Source organism: Arvicola amphibius, chromosome 2 (assembly GCF_903992535.2).
Source record: "Arvicola amphibius chromosome 2, mArvAmp1.2, whole genome shotgun sequence".
Taxonomy (NCBI): domain Eukaryota; kingdom Metazoa; phylum Chordata; class Mammalia; order Rodentia; family Cricetidae; genus Arvicola; species Arvicola amphibius.
This window is the reverse complement of record NC_052048.2, coordinates 16,337,934-16,360,608: the sequence shown is the minus strand read 5'-3', so window position 1 is coordinate 16,360,608 and position 22,675 is coordinate 16,337,934. Positions and strand designations below refer to the sequence as shown.

General features: G+C 47.7%; 1 protein-coding gene across 1 annotated transcript; it reads left to right on the top strand.

Annotated features, from left to right (window-relative positions):
* The first annotated feature begins 459 nt into the window (after positions 1–459).
* Bcl2l14 (BCL2 like 14) lies at positions 460–22,391 on the top strand. The gene is made up of 6 exons (XM_038320140.1): positions 460–609; positions 8,377–8,831; positions 12,217–12,393; positions 15,072–15,142; positions 16,960–17,226; positions 21,993–22,391. Exons 2-6 carry the CDS (start codon positions 8,384–8,386, stop codon positions 22,029–22,031), a joined length of 1,002 nt encoding a protein of 333 aa, XP_038176068.1. The 5' UTR covers positions 460–609; positions 8,377–8,383; the 3' UTR covers positions 22,032–22,391.
* Positions 22,392–22,675: the final 284 nt, after the last annotated feature.

Here is a 22,675-nt window from a genome sequence, read left to right as displayed (position 1 = left end):
ATGTATGTGTGACAGGAAAGTAGAAGTAAAACTACCCAGAGGAACAAAGGGGGCTGGGGGGGGTGCTCAAGAGAAAGGCCATGAAAGGACAGTTGGCAACATATTGCAGATGCTAGTATAAAAAGGTTCCTGTGTAACAGTGCATCGCTTACAAGAAATAGAAACATAGAAACACTGGCTGTCCTTTGAAAGGTTCAATGTGTGCCTGCAGCAGATTAGCCCGCCAGCCAACTCGGACTAACTGATAAAATGCAAAGCAGAAAAACCATCAAGCCAGGTCCACCTATTTGTTCCCCAGGGCTGCGAAAGTGATTAGTAAAGGCTATCTCAGTGCTTTTCGAGTCAAATTACTTGAGCAAAGGGCAGCCTCTTCTTCAGTTAAAGAGCTGGGGGCGGAGCTTAATGAGGAAGTGGCTTCCTTTCCTCAGGCTTAGTCCCAAACCAGAGGATCCTGTCCCAGGGAGCTCCCAGCCACTGAGCTGTGTCGTGAGAAGCCAGGAGAAAAAGGTTTCCTGTCATTGCGCGTTCAGAGAGAGACACAGGTGTACAAATAGCGACCTGACACCTGACCTGAAGCCAGAGGAACCCGGCTGACAGCCAGCAGACCAGGTAACTACAGCACAGGACACCAGTTTCTGTCTCTACTCCCTCTGGTGCTCATAGCCAGGTTGCATTGGCCAAAAGAGGCCATCTAATTCAGAACTATGGGCCCCTGTCACGAATGTTCTTCTGTTAGCCTTGGAATGCAAAGCTTTTCATTCCAAGTTAGTTAGTTGACTGGGGTTTCCAAAAAAAGGCAGGATAGATTACGAAGGCTCTCTCTCTCTCTCTCTCTCTCTCTCTCTCTCTCTCTCTCTCTCTCTCTCTCTATATATATATATATATATATATATATATATATATATAATTTTTTAATTTTTTTGAGACAGGGTCTCTTGCTTATCCTGAAACTTTCTATGTAGACCAGGCTGGCCTCAAACTCAGAGATCTGCCTGCCTCTGCCTCCACAGTGCTGGGACTGACGTGTGAGCCACCACACCCAGCTGAAGGATTCTGTTTTTATTTCTTTTTCTACAGAGGGGTTTGGATGGTGAAGAGTTCATGACTGTGGTCTTTTTAACTTACTCTCCTCTTTCGACGTAACTATAACATGGTGTGCAATGGTGTGATAGCAGGTCAGAGCCTGTAGAGATGGTGAATCCACCTGGGAGCAGGGTTTTGGGGTACAGGATGGGACCCCCGGCCACTGACCCTGGAGACATGAGCACTCTGCAGGAACTTGCATGCTCAGTCTAGTCCCAGCAGACGTCCCAAGGAAACCTTTCTTCTCCCCGAGTTCTCTGCCCTACTGTTCCAGTCAGGGCTTTCATCCTGTGCTTAGCTTCTGTCGTAAGAAATTATAACATTTCCTCTCATTCTTCATCTTGCCTTCAGAACTGAAAACTATGTCTTATCCCTGGAGATGACAGAGAGGCCAGAAAGACGGAGACACACAGGGGTCTGGAGAAAGGCAGGAAGGAACAAAGTCCACCCAGCAAAGGGACCCAGGATGCTGAAGGTGCAGCTCAGGGTGATGAGGCACAATGGAGTCTGTGGCTGAGTCTAGGGACCTCCCTGAGAGCAGTGTGTTAGTACAGAGTCACACTCAGGCCTGTGGGTTCTCCCTGGTTCTCACCTCCCAAGCCAAGCAGAGGTGAGGCAAACCAAGCGAGGCTCCAGCTGCAGCTGAAGCCAGGCACGAGGCTGTGGAGGCCTCTCAAGGAACAGTGAAATTTCCCTGCTACTTCCTCTGAGCGCTCACCCACCTGCCTCGGGAGGGAAGTGAAATCTCATCTGCCCCAACCCAGACTAGAGTCTATGGGCTGGAAAACTTCTCAGTGTGACCACCACTCTGCAGGGCCCGGGGGATGGAGGGAGGGCTGCAGTCAGGTGCTCCCAAAAGAGCTCTAACAGAGGATGCTCTCAAGGACACCCTCAGGGAGGGAAAAGAGGCCCACGAAGCTGCTGTATTTGCCTTTGAGAGTGTGGGCTGTGAGCAGGAAAAAGCTATAGCTGCAGGGTAAGAAACAGGGTGTGTCCCTCAATCCCCAAATTAGCATAAGGCCTCTGAAGAAGTTGGGATGCCTTTCATTAAGTAGAAAGGTCACTGGGAGGGGATCACTGAGAACTGATATCATCAAACATGAAAAATTTTCTCACTGCTTTAAGCTAAGACTAAGTTTTCAGCTTTATAATAGCTCTTCCTTAAGGTTCGGTGTGGAGAAAAACCTGTATCTTTCAAATGTTAAAATCCTTCATTTTGTCTATTCTTTGAGAATGTCACGTATTTATGCAGGGTATTTTGTTCATATATACACACACGCTGTCTCAGAATGGGATTAACTGGCTGCCCAACCTACACCTGATCCAAACTGCCTAATTGAAAAGGGAGCCTCCAAAACCCTCCCCCGAGAAGTCTGGGCTCAGTCTCACCAGAGCAGGCTCGCCCACTGTGACTGAAGACCCCACTGTGTTCATGCTTCCAGGCTGACTCTTTCGCTTGCCTTGGTTTCAATCCCAGTGCTTTATCCATTAGGTCTGAGGCTTCTCAGCAGCGTCTTTTATTCATGGTGTTGTCAGATTTAGCAAATGCAAGACGCCCAGTTGCATTTGAACTTCAGATAAGCAAGTTGCATTTTAGTTCCATTTGTAATATTTGCGGGCATAGTTATAGCAACATTTATTTGTGATTTATCAAACAAACTGCCCAAATTCATATTCCGCCAGCTGCCTCGTGTTTAATCTGTCAGTCTTTTTGTTCGTTCATTCATTCATTCATTCATTCATTCATTCATTCACTCTTCATGCTTGTTGAGTACCTGCACACTGTTGGAAACTATTCTAGGTGCTGGGAACGCTAGGCAAAGCTCCATCCTTCGTATCTATCGGTCACTCTTCTTGTTGCTGGGACAAGATACTTGACAGAAACAACATAAGCAAGGGAGGGATTATTTGGGTTCACACTTAGGGAAGGCCTGGCAGGGAGAGTGGCTGTAGCCATGCTGGCAGGAGCTTCCGTTGGCTGGTCACAAGGCGTCTCTTGTCAGGAAGCAGAGAGAGGTGACTGCTGGTGTCAGCACTCTCTCTTCTTCCCTTTCTCCTTTGTCTGGGACCCCAGCTCATGGGATAGTGCCACCCACATTCAAAACTGTAGAAGGAGCAGCAGGCTGCGTTCCTGCCTGGCTCCCGCATGACTAACTTTTACACCCGAAATAACATTACACAAATTGTATTCATTTAAACACTGCTTGGCCCATTAGTTCCAGCCTCTTATTGTCTAACTCTCACATCTTGATTAACCCATTTCTAATAATCTGTGTAGCACCACGACATGGTGGCTTACCCGAAAGATTCTAGCCTACATCCATCTTGAGTCAAAAAATCATGGCGACTGCCTCACTGCCTTCTTCCTCCCAGCATTCTGTTCTGTCTACTCCGCCTACCTATGTTCTGACCTATCAGGCCAAGCAGTTTTCTTTATTAATTAGCCAATGAAACAACAGATAGACAGATGACCCTCCTACATAACAAAAAACGGTCTCCCTCAGTTAAACCTCTCTAGGAAGGCCCTCACAGACACGGATGATTCTCAATCCAGTCAGGTGACCGTGGAGATTAGCTGTCATATTCTTACACTGTAAATGTTCTTGTCATATTTGTGGGCACAGCACAAACTCATAGAGATACGGCTCGATGCTGTGAGAAGCGCCCCTCATAGTCAGACTGCCCCCATGGTCTCCCATCAGTGGCATCTTTGTAAGATAAATGGGCTTGAGTCTAGACCTAAGGGACACTCATTGCATCTGAGGGATGCGTTTAAGTGTTTTTTAGTCTGAAATGTTTGTGTGTGTATGAGCTCCATACAGTAAGAAAAATAGCTCATTGCCTCATTCTTTTATGAAACAGAGTCTTTCTATGTAGCTCTGCTTGGCCTCAAGTTTGCAATTCTCTTGCCTCATCCTCCTGGGTAGGTGGGATCATAGGCTTGTGCCACAAATTCATCTGTGTTTACCTTGCAGCACTGACCACATTCTGAATTTAGATCATTACTTCCTTGTGAACATTGGGCTTCAGTCTCCTATACTCCCTGTGAAACTGGTGTTGGAGCTAGAGACTTAGATTAAAATCTTCTTATATATTTTCTTTTGTGTATGTTGTAAGCGTATGAGTTTATGTGCACCACATATAAACAGGAGCCAGTGGGGCCACTAGAGGGCATCAGATCCCCTGGAACTAGAATTGCAGATGGTTGGGAACCAGCATGTGAGTGCTAGACCCTAAACCCAGGTCCTCTGCAAAAGCAGTAAGTGCTTTTAAGAGCCGAGCCATCTCTGTAAGATCTGATTTTTTTTTCCATCACATAATAGTTGTTGGGTTGGGTTTTTTGTTAATCACAAATAGCGGCACAGAATGCTCATTTTAGCTTTAGAGATGGGCAATCAGCCATTGAGTCCAGGATATGATATTGATATGATTCAGGTTTTAAGTCATCCTCTGGAGGTGGGACTGGGATAGACAAGCCTCTTCAGTGCAAGTGTGGAGGTCAGAAAACGACCTTGGGGAGTTCTCCCCTTTCACCTTGTTTTGATGCACGCCTCATATAGTTTCTTCCATGATGCCTATTCTGGGCTCGTTTTTTATGTCAACTTCACACAAACTAGAGTCATCAAAGAGGAGGGAGCTTCAATTAAGAAAACGCCTCCACAAGATTGGGCTGTAGGCAAGCTGTAGGGCATTTTCTTAATGAATGATGGATGAGGGAGAGCACAGCCCACTGTGGGAGGTGCCATCCCCTGGGCTGGTGGTCCTGGAGTCTATGAGAAAGCAGGCTGACAGCCCTGAGGAGGACGCCCGGAAGCCGCGCTCTTCCACGGCCTCTGCATCAGCTCCTGCCTCCAGGTTCCTGCCCAGTTTGAGTTCCTGCCCTGACTTCCTTTGATGATGAGCTGTGATGTGGAAGCGTGAGCTGAATGAACCCTTTCCTCCTCACTTTGCTTTGGTTAGGGTGTCTCACCCCAGCAATGGTAACCCTAGCCAAGACCGCCACGTTTCAGGTGACTCTCCAATCTCTCTCTCATTTTGTCACCCCATACGGATGAATGCCACTCCGGGATTCCCATGTGGGGTCTGGGGAATCAAACTCATGTAGTTAGGCTTGTAGAGTGCTTTTGTGACTAAGCCATGGTGGGTGGCAGGCTCTAAAATGTACGGTCTTCAGAGATCTTTCGGCTACTGGGTGGAACCTGGGTTGGGGGGTAACCAGGAGAGGAGAAGATCTCCCTGTGGGTCCAAGTGAGACGCAATGGTAAAGAGAACAGAGGATCTGATGTGGTAGGGGGAGTAGAGAAGGGCTGGGTGAGTGGGAGGAGCTAGCGACCTGTGGGAAGGCCTGTGTGGGAAAGACTGGACAGACTGGCTTTATAGGCAGAGAAGAAACAGCAATGAGGGAGCGGCAAGAATCGTGTCCTCCAGACAGCCATGCGGCTCCTGAAGAGCCCTAGACCTCAGGCATCCTGAGTGTGTAATTGGAGCAGTTAAGGAAAGACAGAATGCCAACGCATAGGAATTCACCCTGAATGTGAAGAACAGAAGGGGAGGAAGGATGCTGGCTAGGGTCCCCTTGTGTGCTGCTCTCCCTGAGTGCTTGATCACACCCAATTACCAGAGGCTGCTTTGTGGACATGGAAGGAGGTGTTTAGCCAGTGTTGGGTTTTCCAAGTCTGCCCATAGCTCCCCTGGGAAATCCACTTCTCCTCAATCTTCACCTGACTTTTGGCCCCCATCCTGCAGTTCCCAGCTGCGTTCCACTGAACTTGCCTAGCTAGGGTCTGGGCCTGGCCATAAAGCTGCTCCTCAGAGGAGCCAGTGGTGCCTCTTCTAAATAAAGCAGGGATACCACCTCAGGAACAGGAAGCACTGCCTGGGGAGGTACTGGAGCCCTGTTCCTCCTTCAAACATCAAAGCCAAGGCAGAGGAGTGCGAGAACATTCTCAGTCTTGACAAGAGGAGGTTGGTTTACTTGTTTGTTGTTTTCTTACCGCGCTGAGAATGCAGGGCTTTGTACGTGTTAAGCAAGCATATTGTCACTGAGCTGTGTCCTTGACCCTTGATCCTTGGTCTACTTGGAAAACAAGGACCAAAGGAAGAGACTGAGTTGCCCAATGATGTGAATTTGAAGCTGTCAGATCATGATTATGAGCCCCACAATGGAGTTCAATCTGTCTATCACCTCCTGCCTCTCCAGTCCCTGTCTGCAGGTGCTCTCCCTGCATGTATCATGTCCTGCGTCTTCGGTCCCTGTCTGCAGGTGCTCTCCCGTCTGTACCACGTCCCGTCTGCAATACTATCACATTCCTTTGTCGATTGGACCTGGAGGAAAGAAATGACGGGACATGCCAGCAGATTCCATTAAGATCACTATTATTTGTTTATGATCACAGCATCTTCAGCTTTCAGGGTAAAAACCCAACAGGACCAGTGAGAGAAGGAAACACAGCCAAGAGCCCCACCAATGACAGAGGCAAAGAAAGTTACGTGGTCCTGCACCACACAATGATGTTTTGGTCAGCAATGGCCTAAGACAAGAGAGAAGGATCATCCCTTGAGATTATATCACCAAGTGATGTGGTAACCCTCAGCTTTTACCAGTACACACTGTTTCCATAATGTCATGTTTTCAAACCATGTCCTTGTCCTTGTTTGATGTGCACGTGACGGTAGAAGATAAAATAGTAGCGGCATTTATAATCCTTTTGTCTCATAATCCTGAGTGTTGAGCCCAAGCCACCATGCTTGGCTTAGCTACCACTTTATAGACCTGCATACATCCATATGTTTATAGTTATACATATATTATTTATTATTGTTGGATGTGTATAATGTGTGTGTGCTACACATGCCACAGGGCATAAGTGGAGGTCAGAGGACCACCGTATGGAGTCAGTTCTCTCCCCACCATGTGGGTTCTGGGATCAAGCTAAGGATGTGAGGCTTGTGCATCAAGCACTTGACTTACTGAGCCATCTCAGCAGCCCCATTGCTATCACCTTTGAGACAAGACGTCCCATGCACTGTCTTCTACATTCACAGTACCCACTCCCCAATGGCTGTAATAATTTCTGGTCTGTCTACAGAGAGTTCAGGAGCAGAGACATAATGCAGTCTTCCCTAGGGCTCAAAACTCGTCATTGGTGTGGGCAAAATTTGAACTATAGACCACCAGACATGAAGCATGAGCTGTTCAATGATGCACCCATGGCTGAACTTTGAATGAGATGGGAAGTGGAAGGATCAGTCTTTCTGGCAGCTGGGATGAAAAGGGAAACGTAGTTCTTAGTGTACAGGGAAGCCAAGGCAAAGGTATTTTAGCGGAACCCAGAGGGGTAACTCTACGACAGCCTCAGTGAGTGAAATGGAGCAGAGGTCGTTCTCTCTGTTACCTGGGGGGAAATCAGGATGATCAAGCCACCCCACCCATTTCCAGGCTTGGGGCGTTCTGTCTAAATCATGTATGCAATCATGTCCTCTCCCACCTGAACACGGGCAAGCTCTCCACTACGTCCACTGGTATCTTTCAGTTTTGTAAAATAAATAAATACAGGAGCTCTTACCCGGTGACAGCGTAACTAGAGAGCCAATCACAGGAAACAGACCACACAAACAGAGGCAGAATTTATTTCTGCACATAATTTATTTCTACCTCCCGAGTTGTCCCCCTCCCATAAAAATAATCTTTTCCCCCTCCCCCCACAGCCTTGAGCTCCTTTGAAAGGATCCATAGAAGAAGCAGAGACCCCCCTCAGCCTGGTGGTCTAAGGCCACCAAAGTCTGGCCATAGCTGCCTGTTTACTTATTTTCTCTGAATGATTCTTACTTAGTGAGCTTGGGGCCAGCCTGGGTTACATGGTACAAGCCCTGGCCATCAGATGCTTGTGTTATACCATTGTCAGCAACCTTCAAGCATGCACCCAAGAGTCTGTTCTCTGCCCACACGGTTTCAAAGTTGTATATGTACACATCCCGAGTCCAACCCTTCTGTCTTTCCATTGCCTTCACTTGCTCCTCCAGTTGAAGCTGTCCTGTCCCTGCCTCCACATACCCATCTGACTTCACCTTATTAGAGCTCTTATTCCACTGTTACCTGGAGCTATCTGTGCTCTGACTCTTCCTTCCCAGTAACGTGGTGGCTTTTCTGACCTTGGTTACTCCTGGTTGTCTTACCAGTGTGGGATCAGAACCAAAGGATGTTTTTTTGGTTCTTCTCCATGCTTTCTCTGAACCTGCAAGGTAAACTCCTCCACACAGAGAACAAACACCATGTGCCCTTTGTCATTCCAGACCTGCCATGTGCAGCCCCAGTGAGTGCGACCTGGAAGATATCCCCCTGGAGGATGACGACCCAAACAGCATCGAGTCCAAAATCCTGGCCTTCTATGCCAGACACCATGTCTTCAAAAGCCCCTCAGCTGTCTTCTCACCCAAGCTCTCCAGAGCAAGAAGTTTGTCCCAGAAAGCACTTTTGACTTGGTCAACTGATTCATGGACACAGGGGGTGTCAGCGCCTTGCAGAGGCTCCCCCTCCAGTGAAAAGCACATAAGCCTTGGCAAGAAGAAGTCTTCTTGGAGAACATTCTTCAGAGCAGCGGAGAAGGAGGAAGGCCCACCGAGCTCCCCAAAGGAGGTCCGTACTCAAGGTGTTCATAGCCCCTTCGCAGTAGAGCATCAGAGCGGCTTCCACAGCCAGCACTGGACCAGGTCTCTTTCCAGTGTGGAGCAGCGCCTGGAGAGTGAAGGTAGGCTCGTGGAGGGCTCTCTCACACCCATCTCCTTCCATGTGCATGCTGAGTGGGAGTGAATGGTGGCTTGCAGAGGTTTTCTGGATCCATGATCATAAATATGCTGGCTTTAAGAGGGGAGCACAAAGGGAGGCACCTTAGCCAGGCACCTTCTGTTAGGCCAGTTGACCCTGGGAGACCCTGGGAACTGTGTTCACACCTGTATATCAGGTACATCACACCTGGGAACTGTGCTCACACCTGTATATCGGGTAGATCACACCTGGGAATTGTGTTCACACCTGTATATCGGGTAGGTCACACCTGGGAACTGTGTTCACACCCGTATATTGGGTAGCTCACACCTGTATATCAGGGAGATCACACCCTTCCCTACTTATGGTTGATGGAAAGATCAAGTAGAAGAGTCAGTGATTCCAGCATTCAGGAAATGGAGGCAGGAGTTTCAGAAGTTCATGGCCAGCCTGGGCTATATAGTGAGTTGGAGGCCAGCCTGGGCTACATGGGACCCTGTCTCAGAAAACAAACAAAACCAAATGAAAGAGGGAGAAAGAGAAGGGACAAGAAGGGGAAGAGAGAGAAGAGAGATAAGAGAGAGGAAGTGGAAAGGGGCCTGAAAGGAAGAACAAGGATGAAGAAGGAAGGAGGGAAGAAGGGGAGGGAGGGAGGGAGAAAGGGAGGGAGAGCAGGCAAATAGACAGAAGCAAACAGCTTTTCAGTTGGGCGTGGTGCTCATACCTTTGTCATCAGGTCTCAGGAGGGAAAGAATGGCCAGTTCCAGGCCATCCTGGGCTATATAGCAAATTGGAAGCCAGCTTACTGCAACACTGTCTTGAAAAATAAAAACAAAATACTTTTCAAAATGTAAACCACCAGGCTGGAGAGGTGGCTCAAAGGTTAAGAGCACTGGCTGCTCTTCCAGAGATCCTAAGTTCAATTTCTAGTACCCATGTGGTGGCTCACAGAAGTTATATAGTCCCATAGGATCTGATGCCCTCTTCTGGAGTGCAGATGTACATGCAGACAAAACACTAATATACAGAAAATACATAAATTAAATCTTTTTTAAAAGAAAGGCTTTCTAAAAATAAAAAAAAATGTGAACCACCCTTAAAAAAATGGATAAAGGGGCTGGAGAAATGGCTCCATGGTTAAGAGCCCTGACTCCTCTGCCAGAAGACTGGAGTTCAATTCCCAGCACGCACATGGCAGCTCGCAGCTGTCTGTAATTCCAGTTCCAAGGCACCTGATACACCAATACACCAATGCATATAAAATAAAAATAAAAATGATTTTTAAAAAAACTGATAAAGTTTTCCCTTGTTAGAAAAAAAATCAATTGTTTTGAACAAGACACTATCACTGAGGGTTTACCTCCACCACAGACTTCAGCAGACACACGGCCCATCTTCCTACCCACTCCCACCTCCGCAGGACCCCTTCCTGCCAGGCCTGTCCATAATCAGTCAACAGATGGCAGTAACGGCTCAGTTTTAAAGTGTTGTTAGCCTCCTAAGGTTTTGGAGTAGGTTCTGCGTTGAGGAAGGCTCATACCACTCTGTGACCAAGGGAACTTGATCTAAGCCTTGAAGACCCAGGGCCCAGAAGATGTGCCAAACTCAAGGGGCAGCGAGAATTTCTGGCGGGGGACTGCTGGAGGAGACAACAGCCTGGACCACACAGAGACCAACTCTCATCCCAGCTCTGTTTAACTTTCTGAGCCAACTGAAGCATCTACTCCCTAAAAGCCAGGGTGGCTGAGGCTGCAGCCGTGCCAAGAGAGAAGGGCTGTTCATTGTCTTCCTCTCCTGCCCCGTCCTTCCCAACACAGGCAGCAGCTATCAGCGCTGGGAGCCTGAGGGCCCCAGGGACCTTGACTTTGTGGGTCAGTGTGGTCTGCACAGGGAGACAGGAAGTTTCTGTCATCTTCATCCCTATTTCCTGGAGGAAATGACACAGCAGAAGTATCACTTGGCTCTCCCCCTACATTGTCTAAAGAAACTGCTCATATTACTCTCTCCCCTCTTAAAGGGGAATAAGTGAAAAAACAAACAAACAAAAACCAGCTTTCGGGTGAGATTAAGAACAAAAGATAAAGCTAAAACGGGGAGTGGGCTTATCGGCCAAACTGTATATGAGGCTGAATAGCCCATATAATACTATGTACATACCAGAGAACATAGTTTTATGCATGTTTAGACATTGCATCACCAACCTAAGCAGGAAGAAAAGAGAAAGACACAGGTGGCTTTATAGATTATTCGGCTCACTCTATGTATATACTTGCGTATTTATTTACTTATTTGAGACAGGACCTCGCTCTGTAGCCTAGACTGACCCCAACCGCTTGACCTATTCCCCATCATTGAGTCTCATGAATGAACAGTCTTCCCCAAGCACAGTGTGATTTGTCTTAGCTGCTTCATTCGGTACCAAACACAGCCACCTTGTGGAAAACCAGTGACAAGCTTACTGCCCAACAAGTCAACCGCGTCCTACCCGGTCCATCATGCTTCCCTCAAGCAGACACAAGCTGATTCGTCTCTGATTAGCAGTAACAGTCAGGGAGTCTACGCAGTGTCAACCACCCGGCCCCGAGTGACAAAGTCACAAAGTCACAAAGAATGCACTTGTTCTGAGATCGAGTCTGACTTTGTAGCCCAGGCTGGACTGGAGCCCATGAGCCTGCAGCCCTGGCATCTTTTTTTTTTTTAATATTTTATTTATTTATTATGTATACAACATTCCTTCCATGTATGCTTGCATGCCAGAAGAGGGCACCAGATCTCATTAAAGATGGCTGTGAGCCACCATGTGGTTGCTGGGAATTGAACTCAGGACCTCTGGAAGAACAGTCAGTGCTCTTAACCTCTGAGCCATCTCTCCAGCCCGAGCCCTGGCATCTTAAGTGCTGAGGTTACAGTTGTGGACCACCACATCTGGCTGCGTCTATGCAACCTTGTTTACCTATAAGCATAACTTGAAATTTGTGGTCATAAGAGCAAGGAGTATCAAGTTATTGAACACTCTCCTGTGCCCTGAGAGGCTACCTCTCTGAGGTGTAAAGGGTGTCCCCCAACATAAATCTAAGAGAATAAAAATAAAAGCAGCATGAGCATCCTGTCAAGTAGTGAGCCATCCCCTTGGTGCTCTCTGGCAAGGGGAAGAGATGGGGGTGTGGAAGTGTAGCTGTATACTTCCCCCTCATCCCAGCCCCATTGGGGAACTGCTAGTCCCTTCTGAAGAATGCCCCACCTCAAACACAAACTCCTGGGCATAGTTCTCTCATGCTAGGCTGACCTCTTCATCCCAAGCAATGGGACAGTCCACACAGCAGCCCCAGTTCTGGGGATACCCTCTGAGCTGCTCTTTCTTCTTTCAGCTGTAGACCCCAAAGTTGCTTGTATCGCTAACCGCGTGGCTGAAATCGTGTACTCCTGGCCGCCACCAGAAGATTACTTCAACCAGGGAAGCAGCTTCAAGTTCAAAGAGAGTGCCCCAGAGCGCCTGCACTTTCAATTTGAAGGTGCTCAGTCCAGAGCGAGCGATTCAAAGAAAGGTAAGCCTTCCTTGTTGCATGTGTTGGGTTGAGCCTGTGCCGGATACAAGTGTATGGGCAGCTCAGGTCTCTGTGCACTTGGAATCTCGGCCCACTTTGCAGCAACATCCTGGAGACCGTGAGCTCTAGTTGAAGGCATCAGCCCATGGCACGGAGATGCCATGAGCCTGTGGAACCAACACATCAGCTCACTGCTAAGTCAGAAGAAACGTCTCCTGTGGAGGGAGAGGAGGAGATGTCAGGTCGAATCATGTTATAACGGCTGTGCGTAGAGTCAGAACGTCACCCAACCCAGGCCTTGTGGGAAACACCCAGGCTGTCAGACATGCAGTGCGGTAGTTATTTTTCTTGCCATCGTGAGAAAACTGCCTACCAGAAGCAATTGATTGGAGAAAATATTTATTTTGGTTTACGATTTCAGAAGGTTCCATCTGTGGTTGCTTAACCACATGCATTTAGGCAGGGTACAGCAGGGGGCAGTTGTTCATTCTGCAGTCAACCAGGAAGCAAAGAAAACGAGGCCAGTCATAATATACCTTCACAGGTCTGCGCTCACTGCCCTACTGCTTCCTGTTAGACGCTGCCTCCTAAAATCTCCACACCTCCCAAACAGTACCAACCGTTAAGGACCAGCATTCAAAACATGAGCCTGTGGGGAATGATTCCTATTTGATCTAGCACCACTAGTCTGGCTCAGGAGGTGTTGAAAAAGTGAGAATTAGGGACCAGATTAGCTCAGTCACTGCCACACAATAGCAGTAGCTGGGACCACTGCAGGATTCTAGAAGCTGTATGGAAACCCTGGGCCAAAAGAGAACAGAAGGGAGAAGGTTTTGCCTTCCTTCATCATTGACCTTCCTCTCTATCCCCAACCTCTAGTAGACAGTATAAGGATGATGACCAAGTGGCCCCTGAGCCTGTAGCATCGGGAAGGACAACACAAAAGCCCACAAAGGCATTTTGTGTCTCAGATCCCGAAACAGGGCTGGGGCTTTATCCACCGTCTGCTGCACATCTGAAACTAAACACTGCCACAGGGCTCTGAGCAAGGAGCCGTCCATGCATGCCAGAAAGAAAGCGCTAGGGCTTTGTGGCCCTCCCAAGTGTGCCTGGGAGGTGGAAAGTGATATCCTCAGACAAGCTAAAGCCAAGGCGCTCCCTCCCCTCCCCTCCCCTGCATGCGGGAGGAATCCAGGACTCCAGCACAGCATCTTTCCAGGAGAGATGGAAGCAGAGACTGTGCCCAGGGCTGTGGAGATTTATGCCTGTTTGCTCCCAGGCATTGTGAGTCCCAGGTTATCCACTCTTCCCGCTCCCCTCCTTCCTACACCTTCCTGGGCTTTGCTCTATTAATTCTCTGGCCTCCCTTGCTGCTAGCCAAGATAAACATGTGGGTCCCACATCGCTTCGGAGGCTGGGCTGTAAGTCAGAAACTCGATTCCCTCGGTAACTGACATTTCTCTGTTTGGATTCTGTTCTGCAGTGGTGATCGTTTTCTCCGTTATGTTTACTAAGTAGCGAGTTGTGAGAAAAGCCATCCTGGCCCAGGCCAACGAAAGCCTTGCTTTGTCCAACTGCCATTCCATCCTGGAGAACTCAGGAATTTGTTCATTTCGTTCCCATGTACCCCACCTTATTGTCGAGACATGGAATACACAGTATAAACTTTAATCACATAAAAATCAACCAAGTTTTTAAAAATGTAAAAATAAAAATACATAGGAAAATAAAAAAAGGCTTAAGAATGAGATTGGTCCCCAAATGCGGGCCAGGAAAATGTCACTTCACATTTGGGCTGTAAATTTGGCCCCATGCTTCTGACAAAGGTAGAAATATGATCAGACGTGGGATTTATGGGGCTGGGAAGCTGGCTCAGCTGGTAAGGGGTTCTCTGTGCTCAGAGCCTGAGTTCAGATCCCCAGCTCCCATACGGAGCTGTGCACAGTGGCATGTGCCTGCATGATGGGCTCAAGGAGGGCACAGAAAAGGGAATTTCTGGGGTTGTCTGGCAGTCAGTTCAGCTGAGCTCGAGTTCAACAAGTGTTCCTGTCTCAAAAACTGATCAAGGAAGACATCCAGTGTTGACACTTGATTCCCATGTGCACATGGGCTTACACACACACACACACACACACACACACACACACACACATACACATACAGACAGGGAATTTATATTTAACAAACATACCATCTGCTGAGAAATATCAGAAAACAAGAAAAAGGAGTGGCTGTGTGGCTCAGTGGTGGAGCATTATGCCTAGAAACCATGAGGCTCCAGCTTTGACCCCCAGCAAGTATAGTATGAGTAGGCTCTATGTAGGTATTGCTTAGTGGCAAAATAAATAAAAATTAAAAAAAAGTAAGAGGGAACCGTCTCCTAAGTCTCTTCATGGACAGGATTATGTATAGTGGAACTGATGTCTTCACCAGTGTTCGTACAGTAAATAAGCCGCAAGTTTCCCAGTGAGAGTCGGGAAGGGAAGGAGGCACTGAGCAAAAAGACAAGGATGGGCCTGGAGAAGTCTTGAATGGTGAGATTTATCAGCTGAGGATTTGAACGCTTGCTCCTTTCTCCATCCATAGCCTAGCCACAGACATTGCCACTGGAGGGACACGTTTTTTATTTTTGTGCCTGTCTTGAAAGAAATAACTGGAATTTCCCTCTCCCCCAACAGACGGAGAGGATCAAGTAATAAACAAAATTGTCGAGCTGCTGAAATACTCAGGGGACCAGCTGGGAAGAGAGGTATGGAGTCCCGTGAGCGAATGTGGTTCCTGTCTGCGCCCACGCACTAGGGCAGGACAATGGAATTGTGCACCAGGCTCTGACCCTTGTCCTCACCAGAGTCCTGGCTTCCACTTAGTCCTAAATTTTATTTCCCTTGGAGTCTGCCTCTTCACGCTGGCAGCATCTCAAAAATGAATCACTTTGGAAAACAGAAGTAAATCTTCTGGAGCCTCCTTGGAATTTCTGGAAACTAGAAATGCAACTGTGTTATTGTAAGAAAAGACGTCGGAAAAATGAAAATTTGCTGCATAGGTTTACCAACCTCCTTCTCATCTAACTGAACCTCAGGGGAGTCTGGATAGTTGCAATTGCCCAGCAGCCTGGCTTGCGTCTGATAGTTACTCAAAGGCTGGAATCCTCTCTGAAATGCCCCATACAGTTGCTGGACTGCGGCTGCTTAAATCTGTCTTCGCCATTCACCCAGAGAGGCAGGCTCGTGAAGTGTAGGAACCCAAGAACCCATAGTGGAGCAGCGGAGACCCCACCCTTCTCATTACAAAGTGAGATGACTGTCCTTGCGTGACATTGAAGAACAAGCCGATACTGGAGTTAGAAGGCATTTTCTTTGTGCTCATAGTCTGTCACCTATCTCTGGGGTCTGTCAATTGGGATCTGATTTGTAGATTGTTCTTCTGTGGTCAGGACTTGCTGAGAGAAAGTCGGGTCCAGGGAGGATGTGTGTGGGCTTCTGCGGAAGGGAAAAGCAGAAGGAAATGGTGCCCAGAAGATCATGACAAAAAGGGATGAAAGGCCTAGGGAAGGTGCAGAGTGAAAACCAGGGATATTGGGCTAATGAGAAGAGAGTGGATTGTGTGCGCTTTGGAAACACTGGCAGGGGCAGAGTGGCCTCAGGACAAACAGGAAGTTTATAGCATGGTGCATACAGAGCTCAAGCAGCAAGTCCACAGAGATTCAGCTTCGAGGAAGAGGTGGGAAGTGAAATCACTTGGTTAGAATAATGGAAAAGGAATCTGTGGATATTTCTACACGTATTTATTTATTGCATGTGAGCAGGAGTAGGATGTCCATGTGCATGTGCCATGGAATACCACCAAGGTCAGGGACGGGCAGGAGCCTGTGTTCTCTCTCCACCAAGGATGCTGGGAGTCAAATGTAGGCTTGGCAGCAAGTTCCCCCTGAACCATTTCACCAGCCCTGCCTCCCTCTCTCTTTTGTTATTTAAGAAGCAAATACATGTGGGGAGTCTTCCCTGTCCCCATTGTGTCCCCAGAACTCCTCCATGTCCAACGCTTGTACTGTCATTATGCTAGTTTACAGATGAAATAAATAGATGTGAAAAATGGGTAGTGTCCCCAAGATTCCACTGCTGGTGAGAGGGTAGGGCAGAGTGAACACCCTAAGACATCACTAGGGTTCAGATCTCATCCATAACCCTGCCTCTTGAAAAGCACAGAACACTATTAGCCTTCCCCACTAGATTGTGGGCCCATGGGTAAGCACCCGGGTCTAGTCACCCATGACTCCTTTCCATCCTTGGTGTTTGGGAAGTACCTGAGATAAGATTTTTAGTTTTGTCCTTATTTGTACCAATAAAAGGAATCCATAGAGCAGGTACCGGGCTCCCCTTGACTCTGTAGGATGCCATGTCATGACACTGCAGTCCAGGGTCCGATAGAGCAGGCACCGGGCTCCCCTTGACTCTGTAGGATTCTGTGTCATGACTGATGTCACATTCCAGGGGCTTCTTACTGGTGCTTCTAATTACAGGAGTGGCCTTCCATGTGCCTCCTAATGGCTTTTCCTCTCATACACAGATGAAGAAAGACAAGGCTTTGATGAGTAGCTTCCAGGATGGGCTGTCCTACTCAGTGTTCAAGACTATCACAGACCTGTTCCTGAGGGATGTAGACACCAGAGGAGAATCAGAAGTCAAAGCACAAGGCTTTAAAGCTGCCCTCGCAATAGACGCCATCGCCAAGCTCACAGCCATCGACAACCACCCAATGAATAGGATGCTGGGCTTTGGCACCAAGTACCTAAAAGAGTACTTCTCCCCCTGGGTGCAGCAGAATGGTGGATGGGTAAGTGTACCCCGTTAAGAAAAGCGAATCCTCTCAACAGAGTGCTGTGGTCGCGGAGTGCTGTGGTGCACATGTCTGCACTTAGGAGGCCCAGGAAGGGAGCCTGTGAGTTTGGGACAAACCTGAACTACATAGTGAGACCTTACACACACACAAACACACACACACTCACACATAACACTCACACGCCCCCACAGGCACACACACATGTGCCTGCATGCGCACGCGCGTGCACACACACACACACACACTGCACACGCCCTCACATACCACACACATACACACCATACATACCAAACACATACCCACTCACACACATATACATACCACATGCACACACACATACATACCACACATACACTTGTGTGTGCACACCCCCCACAGGCATACAGCACACACAGTCATGCATGCATGTGTACACACACACCACATTAACACACACATAGAAAACACACACACACACATCTTCTCTGATAAGGGATGGGAGATAAAACTTTATTAAGACAGAGGGAAGGCATCTGGGAATCAGTTCTCATGGATTTAGGGTACTCAAGTGGCAAGAGACAAGTCCCACCAATTGGAACATATTTTTAGCAATGGTCATCTTCATCCACAAATATTTACTGAACTCCCAGAGGGTATGTCGGGGGAGGGGGACAAAGGGTCAGAGGAAGCAGGAAACGAGGAGCTGGTGAGACAAATGTTTCAGTGGATGCCATTTCTTCTTCCACAAATTCTGCAGCAACAGAATGCTGCCGGTTAGACGAGGGCAGGGACACTTGCTCTCTCTCCTTGATGCCAACAGGATGTAGGCTGATCTTCACACAGGGATTCAGGCTCATTCTGTCATTGCTGCTTAGACCTCAACTGGGACATTGGGACACAAGCTGAAAAACAGGCAATTGAACTTGAATCTATTTTTGGTGAGGTGAATTAATCACATCAGCTGCCTCCCCTCTGTGTCCCAGCCCTTCCTCCAGCTTTGATCTCTGTTCTCTGAGACTCCCCATCCCTCAAATTGTTTAAAATTGACATCAGGCCAACTTTGAACTTTCCTGACTGGTCAAGGTTAGTCTTGGGAGGACGGGTGCTCTCTCACTACCATAAGAACATTCCAGGGCCGGCAGGACACTTGAGTCAACTCTAAGTACGGCCAGAGTGTCCCTGGGTCTTTCTCACAGGCTGGTCTCCTGGGTCTCACAAGAAAGTGTGGCATGCATTCCCCACAGAGCTGAAAAGCCTGCCACTGTCCTAGGTGGCCTCGCACTTAGCTCAGCCTCTGCTCCTTTCTGGTGTGGGTGCAGGAGAATTAACAGTTAGCAGGAGTGTGCTAACCATTCTGAGAGGAGGCAAGAGCTCTCAACCGCATCTCCGTTCCTCCTTCTTTCTCTCAAGATCCCATGAAGTTCCTCTGCTGCCCTCCTTTCCTGACCACTGTGAGGGGGCGAGGGGTGAGAAAAGGAAAGGCCAGAGATGTAGCTTAGTACAGTGTGTGCTTGGCATGTATAGACCCTGGGTTCAATCCCCAGTGTGGGGGGAGACGGGGTGAGAGGAAGAGAGGAATGGCGGAAACAAAGACAGGGAATGGAGAGGAAAATAAGAAATTGGAATAAAGAGAAAGAGAAAGAGGGAGAGAAGGAAGGAAGGAAGGAAGGAAGGAAGGAAGGAAGGAAGGAAGGAAGGAAGGAAGGAAAGAGCGAAACTCAAATCAAACGAACTGATAAAGAACATAAGCTGTGGACTGGGAGGCAGAGTGGGGAAACTTTTTCCCAGTCATATATTCAATTAAATGATTTCTGTCCAGAAGATGTAATGAACTCTTACAATTCCACAATAAAAAGACAAGAGATTTAATTTTTTTAATGGGCGATAGATTTGTACACTGTTTCTCTGAGGGGGCTATATAAAGAAAAGACACTGGGCATGCCCATTTCAATGGTGGGGTAAGTCAAAAAGCTGAAGAACTCTACCCAGTGGGATGCTTATGGCAAAGACTGTGAGGCTGGGAGCTGGAACCTCCTTCTTTACATTGCTGGTTGAATTATGGAACCATGCAGCTCTTGGAGAACAATCTGGCAGTGCTCACAAATGTCAGGAGCAGGGTGTGTATAGCCCAGTGGTAGGGTGTATACTGAGCCACAGTGAAGGCAATGGGTTTGATCCCCAGCACCACAAAATAAACAAACAAACAAATAGAGATAAAATAGAGCTACCATCTCTACCCCTCAAAAATGGAAACCATTTTCACCCGAAGCATGTCCATAAATATTCATGGCTGGGTTCGGTGTTCATGATTTCCGTGAACCAGGATGAACTGCAGCATCCGTCAACTAATGAACAAGGATTAGCAAAATGAAGCACAGACCACACGATGGAATATGACAGAACCATAAAAACAACAACAACAAAAAAAAAAACACTGACATATGTGAACCTTAGAAAACGTTATGCAAGGCTGGAGAGACGGCTCAGTGGTTAAGAACATTTGCTGCCCTTTCAGAGGATCCAAGTTCAATTCCCAGCATCATGACTGCCTCTAACTCCAGAAACCAGGGTTCCAGTGCCCTCCTCTGGCCTCCGTGGACACTCACACATATGTGCCCACACTCACAGACACACGTGCATATATGTGATTGAAAAATAAAAGTAATATTGAAAAAGACATTATGCTAAGAAGCCAGACAAGAATAACCTCTTGTTAAATGGTTTTATTTATAAAGTGTCCAAAATAAGCAAATTTATGGAGGCAGAAAGGAGTTTGGTGAGGGACTAGGGCTGACCACTGGTAGGGACAGACTTTCTTTTTGGAGTGACAAAGGGGTCCTAGGGTTCAGGGTAAGGGTTGAAAACTAAAGCCACTAAGCTATGCACTTTAGCAGGAAGAATTTTGTGGTAAAATTCTATTTCAGTAAATATTAAAAAGAAAGCAGCTCTAATTCCAGTAATCAGATAAAAGAAGAAGAAAAAGCAAATGCAAACATTTTATGCAACTTGGCTGCTGGCTCGAGAGAGAAGCAGGTTCAGTCAGAGGAAGTAGACAGTTCTTCAGGAGGAATTTGGAGGAAGGTTTCTGAGATTAGAAACTGATGCAATTGTGTGTGTGTGTGTGTGTGTGTGTATCTGTGTGTCCATGTATGTGTATCTCTGTGTGTATCTCTGTGTGTATCTCTGTGTGTGTATATATGCACGTGTGTCTGTGTGTGTTGTGTCCCTCGGGGTTGACTCCAGGGCCTCAACATGGTAACACAAACATGCTACATAGTCAGGTGTCCCTCCCAGTACCTGTTTTTTCCTTTCTTATTTATATGTATTTTTGCTTTTGTTTTTGAGTCAGAGTCTCATGCAGCTCAGGCTGTCCTTGATTTCCTGAACTTCCTGCCTCTACCTCCTATGTGCTGGGATTTAGGTACTTCCTTCCTTATTTACTCCTGTTCTGGGGATCAAACCCAAAGGCTTTGTGCACGCCACACAGTCTGCCCACACATGACATCTGCAGCCCCAGCCGCTGTACTCTCCGTCCAAATTTTCCTACCCTGGTTGTGATAAACCCTCATCTTAAGTCTTGGCCTTTGCTGGGTTTAATCTGGAGAGTGTCAGTCAGGAGAAAGCAGAGGAAATGAAGTGAGAGAACTGAGTTTGCCAAAGGGCCAGGAAAGCACTTGGAAGCTAAGAGACATGGAACAAACACGAATTGATGCCACCTAGGGAAGTTTGAGCTAGACCTGGGGATACGCACATAATCCTAGCTTTCAGGAGGCTGAGACAGGAGGATAGCTGTGAGATCGAGGCTAGCCTAGGCTACAGAGTGAGACCCTGTCTCATAATGAAAGAAGGAAGAGGAGGAGGAAGGAGGAGAGAAAGGAGGAGAATTCAGGAGGGAGAGGGAGGAAGGAAGCTCTGGGCTCTTGTCTCCATACTGAAGGTTTCCTGAGCTTGCAGCTCACCATTCTGGTGCAGCTACAGTTAGCCTGGGCCGGTACGTATGTGCCTCCTGTTGTCTCATAGCTCCCATTACTTTACATACATCAAGCATGCTGAGCCAATACTTGCTCAATAGTGACAGGGTCAGGCACAGAAGGAGGGTCAACTCCATCTCCAAGCCCTGTTGCATTAATTACTTTTCTCAGTGCTGGGAGAAAGTGACCTAAGGGAGGCTGGATTATCTTGCCGCACAGTTTGAAAGGGTGGTAGTCATGGAACGGAAGGCAGCTCCATGATGTGGGAGTGTGGGACTCCTCACCTCACATCTTGGGTGAACAGGAAGCAGACAGCAGACAGGAAGAAGGGCCAGCGTATCAAACGTCAGGGTCCACCTTCAGTGATCCACTTCCTCTAGCAATGTTCCACCCCTTTAAAGTTCCACAACCTTCCCAAAGAAGGTCACCAGCTGGGATTAAGTGTTCAGCACAAGAGTCTGTAGGAGAGACCCTTCATCTCAAATCACAGCACAAACTAAGCAAGCTTCGTCCTTGCTGAGTGAGGAGTGTGTTCACACAGTCACTGCGGCCTCCATCGGCGTCAACCCTTCCTTCCTTTTGGGGATCTTAAAAGGGGTCTCAAATCTTTGTACATTTCAGGGGTCAGCCTGTTAGCCCTGGATGGGTAACAGGAAGCTTTCTCTCTTGGTCTCCCTGCAGGCACCCCAAGGATGCCAGCCACCCTTCCACAACTTCCCCTACTCCAGTCCAGTCTCCCAGCCTGTGTTTTCACTTCAGCAGTGAATCAAACTTAGAATTTTAAGGCTTTTCTTTCCCTTCCTCCTCTAGGAAAAAATACTTGGGATATCACATGAAGAAGTCGACTGAAACATCCAAAGATCTGTCATCTGGAAGGTTCCTTGTCCAACGATGGTCCTGTGCCCACTGCTCTCGGCATAGACTTCAGGAGAAAATTAAAATGTATGCAGCAGATGGAGCCCAAATTTTCTAGAACCATCCTTCCCTTTGACTCAAGAGGCATCGGGAGAGGCCTTGCTCTTTCTAGCTCTTAGGACTCAGTAGCATGGACTTTGTGTTGAGGTTATTTGACTATGAGGGAGTCCATAAAGATAAGTGATCGCTTTACCTGTACATGTTGAGAATGGAAACCATCCCATTTGGTTACAGAGAAAGTGGTCCATTTGGCCGTATCTGTTGAGAAGAAATGATAAACAGCGCGTGTGCTTACTTTTTTAGTCTCTGGTACTATTTGTTCTCAAACGACATTTGGGAAAGTCTGCTAATGGCATCGTCTCAAGCTTACTATAGGAACATGTCTCTGTTCACGTTAGAGAAGAAACTCGAGTTTCCTATGAGCTGACCCATTTTCTCAAAACCTGCTACAAAACCGTTAGGTGATCACCTACAGATTTCTTCATGTGACACACCTCCACTCCACCAGGTTTCTGGGATTGAGAGTGGGGCACACACGTACCACAGCATGCGTATGGGGGTCAAGGGGCAACCTCGGG

Bases quoted from the DNA above. Each gene is read 5' to 3' on its own strand.
- Bcl2l14 (XM_038320140.1), top strand. From the start codon at position 8,384: ATGTGCAGCCCCAGTGAGTGCGACCTGGAAGATATCCCCCTGGAGGAT. The intron at 15,143-16,959 runs GTATGGAGTCCC...TCTCATACACAG, and splicing joins GGGACCAGCTGGGAAGAGAG to ATGAAGAAAGACAAGGCTTT. The intron at 17,227-21,992 runs GTAAGTGTACCC...TTCCTCCTCTAG, and splicing joins TGCAGCAGAATGGTGGATGG to GAAAAAATACTTGGGATATC.